The 13,671-nt window shown below is 37.4% G+C and overlaps 1 protein-coding gene across 6 annotated transcripts in view; it reads left to right on the top strand.

The window, feature by feature from the left end:
* LOC131439222 (voltage-dependent calcium channel subunit alpha-2/delta-3) overlaps positions 1 to 13,671 on the top strand; it is a 47,631-nt gene that overhangs the window by 18,227 nt on the left and 15,733 nt on the right. For 2 of the 6 annotated variants that reach the window (XM_058609982.1, XM_058609979.1), the window contains 11 exons: positions 894 to 998; positions 1,068 to 1,139; positions 1,206 to 1,408; positions 1,475 to 1,623; positions 2,138 to 2,179; positions 10,961 to 11,060; positions 11,362 to 11,400; positions 11,557 to 11,658; positions 11,731 to 12,286; positions 12,354 to 12,453; positions 12,594 to 12,801. In XM_058609982.1, coding sequence (XP_058465965.1) covers positions 894 to 998; positions 1,068 to 1,139; positions 1,206 to 1,408; positions 1,475 to 1,623; positions 2,138 to 2,179; positions 10,961 to 11,060; positions 11,362 to 11,400; positions 11,557 to 11,658; positions 11,731 to 12,286; positions 12,354 to 12,453; positions 12,594 to 12,801 — 1,676 coding nt within the window. The remainder of the gene's footprint in view (positions 1 to 893; positions 999 to 1,067; positions 1,140 to 1,205; positions 1,409 to 1,474; positions 1,624 to 2,137; positions 2,180 to 10,960; positions 11,061 to 11,361; positions 11,401 to 11,556; positions 11,659 to 11,730; positions 12,287 to 12,353; positions 12,454 to 12,593; positions 12,802 to 13,671) is intronic. The other 4 variants (XM_058609983.1, XM_058609984.1, XM_058609981.1 and 1 more) reach the window with 3 other exon arrangements.

The following is a 13,671-nucleotide window of genomic DNA, read 5'->3' as shown; positions in this document are numbered from 1 at the left end:
GATATTATTATTGTTATTAGAAGAGAAATATTCTACTTCCTGCAGTATTGCGAATGTAGAAGAGCATAACTGACACTCTACATAAACTGTTATTTTATATATTGTTTTATAATATATTATATTATATTATTTTGTAATTTATTATATCATTTTATGTTATATTAATTTCATTACACTATGTTTCATTGTATTTATCAATATAAAACATTTATCACGGGGACGTAAAGGGGAGGGAGCATCAGGGCATCGGACGAATTGATGACTGGACGAGGGATTGTGGATAGCCAGCCCAAGTCACTTGAAGGAAACTAGTTTCCTTCTGTAGGTTTGAAATGAGTCTGACGCGCCCTTCTCAAACAAACCATCAGGTGGGTTCAAGCATGTATAGCGATATGCTTCATCCATGCACTGGATATTATGGTTGGAAGAGCATCTTTTATTCCCGCGGAATACGAGTAAGTGACTCTACTTACATATCCGCCCAACCCTTTTTGTTCGCTTTTCGGTAACAGCTTTAGTAAGAAGGTGAATGGATGAGTCATATCGGGGCTACTGTAAGTCTACCCGCATCCACTGGCAAGTCCTTGAACTGATGGTGGCTTCACTTCACATCACACATCACATCACATCACTTAGTTATCTCAACTCTTTTGACCTGTATTCGTTTCAGCTATTAAGTGTGTTACATTCTCTATAATAAGAACATATTTACTACAGTATTCCTACTAGATGTACTGTCATGAACATCAAATCAGTTTGAATAATGTATACATTATATTTCTTAGTGCCTTGGGCTTTTTTAAATTATATCCACATAGAAATTTCTCCCCCTTAATTATGCTGAGCTGGATGAAATAAATAAATCCAAATTTATCTCTTGAAATCTTTTCCAGTTCCAAGATATTTTGAAACCAGCTTACAATACGGTCGATATGATAGAGGTGGAATTAACCGATGACGACCGTGGACCACGAGACTTCAATCCTGCCTTATTGCATGTTCGTACTATTTGAAGATAGTGTATGAAAGGTTTTATTGACAAAGTTTTCTGTTTGTTTTTTCGTTAGATACGTGAATCGATAATTAATCAGTCCACCGGAGCTAAATGGGTACACGTGAAGTACCATTTCGACGAAATGGTGAGTTTTGGCAGAACTATTCCAAACTAGGGATGTGTAAACCAGTGATAAATAATTTCCTTGCAGAAACGCGTTGCTCGCACAAGGCGCCAGTATTACTGGACGCCCATCAAGAACACACCTTTCACTCTAGTGGTTACATACCCAGAAACGCACGGTGTCAATCGTCTCCAGATTCGCACGGAAGACGAGATCCACCGTATTCATGCAAAAGGCAACAATGTCGTTAATTTTTTCAGCGGCATCAACTGGAAGATTCATCCGGACTGGTACGCATGACTTATCCTAGCATCGAAAGTCCTTAAAATATTTCATTTTTCTCTTTCTTTCTTCAGGGTATATTGCAAATATCTGAACGAACACGCAAACGAATCGTTCGCCACTCCCGAACTGGAACTAAAACATTTCCTAGAGCGCATGAAACAGGGTGGTTGGAAGTGGCCAGCACTCCGAACCCCACCACCACCGGAGCATGCCATGTTCTGTAAGTTCTTGACCGGTTGTTCCATGTGTGTTTAATATGTTTCTAGCAAGTTTTACTAAATAATTCACAATTCGATGTTCGATCGCGTCTCTCTTTCGAATTTCACGAAACTGTGAAAAATCGTTCGTAATCACTCATTTCCGTCATCTCGCGAAGGAACATCATCGAAATAACTCGTTTCTTTCATTGCTCTGCATTTCAATGTCGATTGCGATATTCACAGCTAGGAGAATCATTATCACTCGATGTTTCCAAAACAACATCCACGCCAGCGTTCATTCTGTAGATTCTGTTGATTAATTGTCTGTTTTCTTTTTCTTCCTTTTTCGATTAATTTCGATGTGTCTGAAAATCATCCAACCGTAAATCTCACATGTTGTCGAAATTATTCGTCTCTTCTTCCGTCGAATACGATCATTTTACGCGCGCAAATCATCCAATGACAAATGATCCAAAAATCTGCGCCAATCAAACATATGAATCAAAACATATATGAAAAATTGCAAATCCGCAGCTAACATTTCGACCCGTATACTTGAAAAGGACTACTATTACTGTGAGTAAGATTTCTAAACCGAAGGCAATGTTTATTCAGCAAATCACAAACAAAGAGATGAAATATCCTGTCAGCGTTAATTTGTACAACTGAACAATCGAGAACATTTATATTTTCGAACACCTTCAACTAGTGAACAAAGCCCCGTATTCGATAATGCACACTTCAAGAATTAATTAATTACACAACACATTATGCACCAAAAAAAGGAATCAGTTCGATTGCGATGAAATCTGTAAAATTGATTTCAATTCTAAACCATCAATATCACTGAATTTGAATTTCATCGTATTCGTCCTGTCAATTAACGATTGCACGTTTCAAGAGCACAAAAATATTTTAATAATTTTTTGCCTAGTTTTGTTTGGTTCCCAAAAGAAAATAGTAAAAATTGGTTTAGTTGTGTGTTGTTCGTTTTCATTCAACAAATGATGTTTGAGTTCAGTATTTTGTTCTCTAGTTTTAACTTTCTAGTACCTTTTCTGCAACGTACGATTGGGAATAAACGAATTTGCTAAGAGACTAACGAGTTATGCATCTGTTGCTAAACCTGTTTAGCTGACAACAATATTCTTTTATTTCTGTGTGTACAATTTTGTAAGGTATTGTTTTCTAACTGGCACAAAACTTTCGAAAATCGTTCATTTGTTAGCTGAGGAGTTGCATATGCAGGAATAAGTATCATACTAACAATACAGTCACGACCGCGTTAAACACATGAAGATTTCACACATACACACGCTGTTTCTTTAGTCTACACATACACAGAAGAATAAGTACAATTTGATTCCACGATAGATATTTTCAAAAAAAGTTTTCTTCGAAAAAAGATGAGTTTATAAGAGGAAAGCTTTTTCTGCGGACTTTCGAAGTTATCCAGTTTTTATGAGGTATTTTTCAAGTGATTTTTTATGCGTTTCCCCTGTTTAAAAATACTTTGTTTTTATTCTGGAGCTTCGTGTTTTTTTTACAGGGTGCGTCATCTAGACAGGATCTATTTAAAAAGAACAGATTTTAGAAAATGAACAGGATTTATTTAGAGTATACAATGTCATTTTTTGACAATTCACTCAGAATACAATATCGATCAAATAATGGAGGCGGATTGAACACACAAAAAGCGGTCCTTTTTGTGTATTTTGCGTTGTTTATGACAACATTTCGGGCGTAAGAGCACCAATTTCCGCTGTGATATTATCTTTTAGTTCTTCAATATTCTTCAGTTTGCTAGCATACACCGTATTCTTCGAATGGCCCCCAGGAAAAGTCCGTCCGAAGGCGCATAATGTATTTCATATTGTTTCCGATAAACACGTTCAGTTTTCAATATACATCGCTACAACTTCAGCCCATTTAATGGCGTTAATCGATCCATGATTAAAATGGCAAAGACTGACGTTTCCGAATCTGTTTGATTAGTAAAAATCGACAGAGATATGGTGGCGTTAATCAACATTTCAATAGGACCTGTTTTGATGACACACTCTGTATTCTGTAGATTTCGAAAATTATGATGTTTTTTTATGAAGCGGATGTCCAAAGTAATGCGAATTTCTGAAGCGATTTGTATTTTGTAAGTGGGATATTAGAAACTGTGCAGCACGTATTCCGCACTTAAAAACTAATATTTATAAATAGCTTTATTTCAACCTTAAAATCCCATTTTCAAGATATTCAGATATGAATTTCACGAATCAATAAGTTATAAGAATTTCGATGAGCGAAGCAGTGAAGATGAGTATACATGCTTCACGGCGTGTGATATTCATGAATATACCTGCTTTATGAACTATGTCGCTTTTGAGGAATCGTGAGCTTTGTTGTTTCATTGCAATGGCTGTCCATGCACGAGAATGGAAGAGAGCAAACAATATTGTACACCCTACTATTGTTTCTTCTTCTCTCGGTAACAGAGAATGTTTAACCCCACAATTCATAGCAAGCAAATATCTTTACTAGACTGGATAGTGCTGAACATTAAATATTCAGTGTTTGCCAACAGACTGATTGCTTGCTTCTAACTGTCGAATATTTGAATGCAGGTTTTGCTGTAATAAAGACATGATTTTTTTATAGCTCTTAACAAGTCATAGTAATACGCAATGGATATTCAATGAAAAAAAAAATCCATATTGGATAATGATTACAAGACTTATTTTTTATCCAGCTGGTTAGTTTACTCTCATGCACTATTTCGAATAAACCCAACAACAAATCGCTAGATCGCCATCGCTAATCCTGCGCTCCTGCTGCTTCTGTTTATAATATTCAGATATAACTAAGAATTCATTCACTCCAGGAAGAGCAGTGGACGCCTCTAACAATATCTTCTTACCACATTGGATGCGAAACGATACAATATCAATTTAAGATCTCCATACACAGGTATGGAGAACCAAAAACCCGGACACGTAGTTGCGTTAATGCGGGACAGTTACATATCAGATACTGCAATGTTGCTTGGAAAAATGCAGTAGTCATTTTAACATTTTCAGATTCAAATCTGGTAAAAATGCTTGCAAACGATATGAGTTTGCAAGCTTCGCCATCAGCCCATTCATTTCCAGTAACGCCAAACTGACTAATTATCCAAAAGAAGTAAACGGTATTTGAAAAGCAGAGATATTCGATTTGAATTTGACATGCGATCACAAGATTCGACCGTAAATCATTCGAACTGAGTTCCTTCAAAGCTCTAGGAACAAAAATAAATTCGCTTACCACAGATTTTTTACTGAAGTGTCCACTCCACACAGAATCTTGAAGATTTCTGCTTGAAACACAGTACAGTATGCACCAAGTGAATGAGACTGCTCTCGTCTCATTTCACGACAGTAGATACCATCAGAAGCACAACAATCCAACAGAGAACCGTCAAGAAAGATAATTGTTACGGTCGTCGCTGAAGAATGGCATCTCATCTGATATATGTAACAGTACAATAGTAATCTTAAACTGTCAAATCAATTTTTTTAATAAACTTATCATGCTACAAATGTTTACCAATTACATCAGGTTTTGGCGCCCCCTGGTTGTTGGCGCCCGATGCGATATCCTCACTCGCCTCATCCTCCAATTAAATTACTTCTTTTCGGCTAGCAAAACTAGCAAAAAAACATGCGTATTTCAGTGATTATTAGCGATACAAATCCTACGGTTTTTTTTCGCACATCTACGGACTCTTATTTTTTCCAAGTGTCTACAGTGGTCCCTGCAATACTCTACGGATTTTACATAATTTCGCCCAACATATAAGAATTATATTTCCAGATTTCAATAATGATTGAGGAGTTTAAAATTCAAGACGGCTAATGAAAACTCTTCTCTAGATATGTGATGAGTTTCGGGCCAACTCGAACAAATGTTGGCAGCGCCCTTTCTGATTTGAATGAAACTCTCTCGACATGTAGACTTTGTGTCAAAAAGTCACTAGGCATACTTTGTTTTCCCAAAATTGATCCAGACTGTCTTTAGAACAGGGCTAAACATTTTTAACCAATTTTTTTCTCAAAAAGCTATTGTCTGATAAATGATAAATCCTACAAAAAAGTTTTATACTAGTGATTTTAAAAAAAAATCTGTCAAATTTTTCAATAAAAATACTGAAAAAATCCTGTTTGATTCTTACACTGAAAAAATTTGATTTTAAAACTTTTAAATCGATTTACAAAACAAAACCATGATTGGTTTTGATAAAATTTTGGTCCAATATAGGTAATTAAATTCCCTACCAATCGATCATACATTGCAAAATGGGCATATTGATGGGAAGGAAGTTTTTCAAACAAAAACTATTTCTAGTCCAAACTGATTTTTTATTCAGCGTCTATTTGATCGAAAACTAAATTAAACTGAAAGTCATAATTATCCAAGATTCCAAAGAATTTCAATTTGTGAGAAAATTTCACCGAATAACCTATTGCTAGTTGCCCGATATTTGCAGAAAGCTGTGTGTAAAACTTTATTCAATTTAATTGAAACTGAATGTGACACACATTGACGATCATTTTACTGCAGTAAACACATTCTTACACACAACCTTCATTGAAGTACAAAACGGGTAGCACTCAGTACATTAAATGTCAATGTTCGAATTGTGCGATGCTATAGTGAGTGCTTTTATAGGATAGGTAGGTTATAACTTATGTATGTACTGGGAAATTACAAGTGTATTCATTCCAGAGAACGGTTTTAAAGAAGAGGAAGTTGAAGAGTCAATGCCGCCACCGTATGTAGCTGAATGCATTCAATAATAAATAAAATTTTAATTTACAATAACTAGTCATTCTTCTTTTTAAATAAAATTTATTGAATTAAAAAAAATCCATCATTGAAGTTACACACAGTCGCACGAATCCCTGATTTTAGAAACAAAACTAATTTGCTTGGAATCAAATAACAATTGTATTTGATTCCAAGTGAAATTAAATTAGATCCAGGTGGAAATTAAACATATTTGAATTCAAAGCACAGTATATTTGAATTTAATGCTTATTTTATTTATTTCTGTGCGCGCAGAAATCAAAGAATCATGAAAATAAGCGCTGATTCAAAATAAAATATCTTTGAATTCAAAGTGTAGCGCTCGAGAGTCTTCCTTGGCGTAGGATTCGTCGTCGATCAGGATGCATCCGTCTTTATTCTGTAGAATCTGGTTATACAGTTTTCGCGCTATTGTTTTGGCCTGAACTTGCTGTACCAGAGACTTTTTCGGAACCTTCTGTTTCTTGTACGTTTTCAGGGAGTTCCGAACATTGATCCAGTGAATCATCCCGATGCTGGTGTTGAACTGCTTGGACAAATCCCGCGTCGACGCCTGATGTACTCAACCACTTTCAAGTCCCGGCCGGGCTGGCTGGGACCCGTTTTCCTACCGGATCGGGCAAATCCTTCATGGAAAGGGTCTTACCGAACTTCTCGATAATATTTGTGACACTGGTGTGGTGCACTTTCACCCGTTTTGCAATTTCGTTGTACGTGACACCACTTTCTGAGCACGAAGTGTGCAGAATTTTCTTTCGCGTTTCCGGATCAATTCGACTCATCATTGAAACGATAAACCGTACCGAAACCAATCGATTGCGCAGCTGTTATTGACATGTTAACAAACATGTCACCGCAGAACACGCTGCAAAAAAAATTAAGCCATTTCAGAGTAATAACTGTTTGAATGTTGCTAACTACTTATCGATACACTCCTTATGTTAAAACTTGAAATAAATTTGTCTGCGTGTATATGCTGCCAACTCCGAATACGATTTTGCGCGAAATTCGTCTATGACTAGGACTTTTTTTTGGAAAATTTGACTGATTTTGGGAAAATCAATAGTATAATACTATTTTGTAGGTTTTGTCATTTTTCGTCAACTATTTGAAATTGTTTAAAAGAGGGGCTAGGGTTCACTAGGAGATTGATAGTACCTATTAGCTCTCTCCGGACAGTACTAGCCTAGATGCCGTGTGGAATCCGGCAGAAAAAAAATGAACCAAGAATAGATTCACTGGGTTCCTAGATATTTTTAATGTTCCACTATTCAACCTATCAATTTCCGTGTGGCTTCGGAGAAAAGTATTATTTGGAATGTTTTCTTCTTCCATGTTATTGATTGTCGTTTAGTATTGAAAATTGAATGATAAAACTCAACTAATGCGCAAATCCGTTGATATTACAAAAGTTATAACAGAAATAATATATATCGGTATATTAAATACATAGTAAAATACACTTGATATTAATATTTCAAACAATAAATCAATATTTTTCTCGGTAGCCGGCTGCCCAGACCAACCAATATAACCAATTATTAATTTCATTAAACGATAAAGTGGAAATAATAAAGGATCAGGACGCGCGTGAGGTCTGTTGACCTTTGTTTGGTGATATAAAATGATTTTATAACAACTGCTTAGAATATGTCAATGCAATGAATCAACTGTCTAAATCCTATTCACTCGTTTGTTTTGTAATTTCATTTATAAAAACTAGGGAAGTTTTTCTCCCCGATTCTGCAATCCGACGGATTTGTGATACGAACGAATCTACACTTTCGTTCGAGTTCAAATTTTGCATTGTTTATTCCATTCGACTTGTATGATTCCATCGACTCTCGTTCGGGAACACTTGAAGTTTCGAACACTAACCATCAAAGCTGTCAACACTACTTACCCGTTCTATATTATTTATATTATTGATTCCTTAGTAAACGAAACAAATTAGAACGATTCTAAACCGAACATAAGTAAGTTCATACCCAACTCGAACGGAATGCAGAATGGAAATTGTACATTCGATCGAAATATTTCGAATCGATCGACGAACAGAATAGGGGTGTTTATTCTTTACGCGATAGTATTGTAAATTTTTCTTCAGTTTCCTCGAATAAGAGCTGTGAATCAAGACTTCCCGGGACTTCAATATAGGTTATTGTTGAAACGTTCACTCGGGAAGTCAGTGAGTTTAGTGGTGCATCCGAGCATCTTAAAACCGGAACATACTGAGTCGCGCGCGAATAATACCAATACTGAAATTTTTACTAACAAATATCCTTCTCCCGTGACACTTGTGGAGTGCGCAGTAGTATATACGGCCTCTAGTAACAACAAGTGTTGGACTAACATCCCTTCCCATTCTTTAGACGATCTACGTTCGGGCCTGGCCGGCACCGGTACTGATCAATGAGTTCTGGGATTACCAGAAGATGTACAATGAAGTATGATTTACCAGTCCCAGGTCGGAACATCTAAAAACTCCCTGTACAATTTCAGCTTATCCCGATCAGTAACGGAGTAGCAACCAGGGGTGGTCGCTCAAGCTCAAGCTCAACTAGTTGAAATTGTTTTAAATACCGTTTAGATCAATTTTAGAAGAACAAAGTGTGAAATGTGACTTTTTGAGACATAGTCTACATGTCTTGAAAGATTCATTAAAATCTGAAAAAATTTGGCAACTGCCAGTATGATTTAGCGCGAAATTGGTCATATTTAGGGGAATTATAAAATGAAAAATTTTAATCAAACGACTTTATCCAACAAATTTCAAGTACACCCAAACCTTCGTTTACGAACACTTTTTTACGTTACCCGTTTTTACGTAACTCTTTTTACGAATCAAATCCCAAATAACGTAAACTTTTTTTGCGAACCTATTTCGTAGAAAAAGGTTTTTGCATACAATGAAAACGATTTCCGGCTCATTTATATGCCATGGAAACTACACCAATATGAGTATTTTTGGAACAGGTTTAAAAAGTACTTTCCAGAAAATGATGTTCGAGGTATTTTGGAAATCCCAGATGGCGACTACCGGTTGATTGATATTCCTTGAAAACCTTTACAATATGGGTATTTTCGGAACGGGATTGTCAGAAAACGATGTTTGAGGTGGTTCTGAATTCCAATATGGTGACTTCCGGTTTCTTGATGGTCCTTGAAAATACTCACACTATGGATATTTTCAGAACAGGTTTGGTGTCCAGGTGCCAAAAAAACGATGTTGTTTGCTCGTTTTGAAATCCAAGAGGACGACACCCGGTTTACTGGTATTCTTTGAAAACCCCTACATTATGTGTATTTTCGAAACGGGATTGATAAACAGATGTCAGAAAATGATGTTTGAGGTGATTCTGCATTCTTTTAATTGAAATACTTTTGGATTTCAGAACCACCTCAAACATCGTTTTCCGACAGCTACTCATTAATCCCGTTTCGATAATACCTGTATTGTAAGGGTTTTCAAGCAATATCAATAAAGCAGAAGATGCCATCTTGGATTTTGAAACGACCCCAAACATCATTTTCTTGCACTTACCCTTCACATCCGTTCCGAAAATAACCAAATGATGGGTGGTTTCCACATTCATTACACAAAGCTTTTTTTACGAAGTAAATTCCGAATAACGTAAACTTTTACGAACCGCCGTTTAGTTCGTAGATGGAGATTTCGGTTTGAATTTATACACTTTTCCATTCGTACGGAAAAGAATAATCATGTTCTGAAACCCCCTCCAAAAACATTTTCTGGGTACGCGCCTGGAGAAAGGTATCATTACACACGAGGTAGATTTTTAAACATGATATTGGTGATCGAATCAGAGACCGTGTTGGTTACTAAAAGAGAAATATGATCAATAAACTCTTTTTTGATTGGACTATCTTTTCTAGAAAAACAAACGAAAACTTCCAACTAGTGCTTTAATTACGTTGTATTGAATTAGTGGTTTACCATTATAGAAAAGTAAATTTGTTCAGTTTGAAAATTGTTAGTTTTAGAAACCTCCAGTATAACAGTAAAGTAATTCGAACACAAGTCAGTAGACAACACTTCACTTCGTTAGACAGTACTGTCCATACACGTAACAAACAAACACCTCCCACCTTATTCACTGCAGTGTGTATGCTCTTCTACCACCAGTTCACCACCAGTACCATAGTATACCTAAACCGAAATGTTAACCTGAGATAAAAGCAATTCGCATGCACCTCTCACCAACTCAACAACTCCCATTCACAGAGCACTCGATGTTGATTACTACTGCATATAGTTACTCACTGTTCACCCCCCCACTTGCTATCAATGTCTTTTTCCGCCACCACATTAGCATCAGTCATTTTCTCTAGCACTGTTTTTTTTTTTGTTTTTGTTAAAAAAAAATTCCACATTGTGTGATCAACATACACCGCCGATTAGTGAGAGCACCCAAAAATCTACCCAAATCTGCCGGTGGAAGATTGAAGTTTTAATCACTTCTCGTACTTCTTTTCCGATCCCATCGATTTGCGCAGGTGATCGAAATCTGATGCAAGCGCTGGTGTACGATGCAAAAGTGACCGAATGGTTTTCTGCCAATACCAGCAACAGCGGCAACAAGGACGAAAAAGATGGGTATGTATCGGATGCTGCGAATGGTGATCCCGCAACCAATCGCATTCATATTTACATTTACATAAGCAATACTCAGGCTACTGGAGCGAAACTAATTATGCACAATTTGTATACGATTTATGTTCTAATTTTTCCCCCCGTTTCGCACTAAACACGAACCTCATTATACGCACCGGTAATTTGTATCAAATACCCACTGACTAAATTTGTTTTGATCACTAACTATTGCAAAAAAAAATGCGCCACACGATCCCACCAATTTCACTGCACTTATTTCCTAATTTATCGCTCGATGGAATAGCCCTAGCCCAATTGCCGTTTTGATGGGCCTGTTGCCAAGGTAATTAACGATCATTAATCTGCTGGAGTCAACCACCGTGAATTTGGGTTTTCAGTTGGAACTGTTCCATAATTATACTAAGTATTTTGCATCCATGACTGAAGCGATTGTGGTTTTTTCTTTCTTTCTTCTTCTTTTTTGCATTGTATCTACCAGAAACGAATTACGTCAACGCTATGGAATCACCGTGTCGTTTTTAGCTACGCATAGTGGACTTACGAGGTGGCAGGACCACATGAACGAACCCAAACTATCGGAGTAAGTGTGGGCCAACAATTTCCGAAAGGACACAACAATTGATTGAATTTTATCCCATCATCATATTTTTAGGCCTGACTTCAGTGAAACAAACAATCGAGCGACGGATGAGATCTGGTACAAGCGAGCCGTGGAGTTGTACTACAACAATAAAAACAAGAAAAGTGCGGATGGAAATGGCAAGGATGACGCGTACAAAAGCAGCTATGTTTACTCGGTTCCGTTCGACGCTGGAAATCGAAACGACACCCTGGTGACGGCCAGCAACGCGATCTTTCACACTGACGGGGGTAAGGAAACCCCGGTGGCAGTGGTTGGGTTTCAGTTTCACCACTCGGCGATGTACACGCTGTTCAAAAGCACCACGAGTCAGTGCCTGCATAGTGATCATCAGTGTGAGAAGACCTGCTTCACTGGCGATTTTCAGTGCTATGTGATTGACAACAACGGGTTTGTGGTTATCAGTGAGCAGCTCCAGGAAACGGGTGCTTTCTTCGGGGAGGTGAAGCCAGCTTTCATGCAGCGGCTGATCGATGATGGAATATTCAAAAATGTGACCATTTATGACTATCAGGCGGTATGTTTCATGATGAAACACATTTTCAATATAGCCAGCATCATTCAAACGGTTGGTGTTAAACTTATCTGTCGCAGTGAAACCAAGAAACCAAACTAACTAATGACATATCTTCTAGCCTTTGAAACTAATTTGGTGGGCCTTAACGAATGCCGTTTCATACGTTTTTTGGCTGATGACACAAATATTCCTAACAATTGTACATGCTTATGACGAAGGTAATGCAAAAGTGATAACGTATCAAAAACACACGGAAAATGGAAACACACGGTTATTTGTTGTTCAATAAGCAGCCTGCGTTTGAATAAAATGTCCACACAAAAAATCGATTTTTCATTCACGTGAATTTTTCTTACAGTTATCTACGACAGTAGTGCATATGATGCGGTAGCTGAGTTGGGCGACCTGGAGGATCCAACTGCCGGGCGTTACAAGGAACCGGAGTTCAACAAAGTGCTCATCAACCGAACACGACCGGAACCGTGTGACCACGTGATCACGTTGTATGAACTGAACAACGACATCGATCCAATTGTGTACCGAAAAGATGCCCATCAATGTGAACGGTGAGTGTCATGTTGTTTGGGTTTCAGCTGCAAGGTCTTCGTTGCTATATAAAATCACATTGTCCCGTTATTACTAGGTCTAAGAAATATTTTCTCTGCAAAACTACTAGGATCAGTCCCATGGGATTGTTCGAGATCTTGATGTGAAACAAGGGAACTGAATTTTCGAATGTTTTTTTTTTTATTATTAATTGCTTTAATCGATAGATATACCATCGCAGAACATAATTTCAAAGTTTTAATAACAAATGTCGAATACTTTCGGAGATATGGCAAAGTTAAATTCAAAATTACTTTGTACCATATGAGCCTAAGGAAAAGTATTTGACACGTCTCGTGAACCGGTGAAATGTCGGTAAATATCTATTGATTGACCCCTCAGTCTTTCAAGTTCAGTGATAACGATGGTATTCTGTTTGTTTTTTTGAAATACTTACATAAGCCAGGTGGGTTCCAGATCAGAAACTGGATAAGTAATTCCAGACTAGTTACGTCAACGTTGCAAGAAGCGAACACGGAGGAGAAGAACCAAGATATATCTTCAGAGTTGTCGACGGAGAAGGTGTTGGGTACGTGGTGGAACACAGCTTCCGATATATTTACGTACAAGGTCGGATGGAAACGTTACGACGAAGCGTTATTAAAAGGCGGAAGATGTCCAACGAAACGAGAAGTTTTGAGAGTCCTGATGACTATCTACGATCCTCTTGGACTAATCGCTCATTTCCTCGCATATTTGAAAGTATTACTGCAAGATGTCTGGCACTCTGGTGTAACCTGGGATGAAGAAATAAACCACGATGCGTTTTCTAAATGGCTGCTGTGGTTAAAAGTCCTGCCACAAGTCGAGAATGTGAGAGTTGCTCGTTG

This window comes from Malaya genurostris, chromosome 3 (genome assembly GCF_030247185.1).
Source record: "Malaya genurostris strain Urasoe2022 chromosome 3, Malgen_1.1, whole genome shotgun sequence".
NCBI lineage: Eukaryota > Metazoa > Arthropoda > Insecta > Diptera > Culicidae > Malaya > Malaya genurostris.
This window is presented reverse-complemented; position numbering and strand designations above follow the sequence as displayed.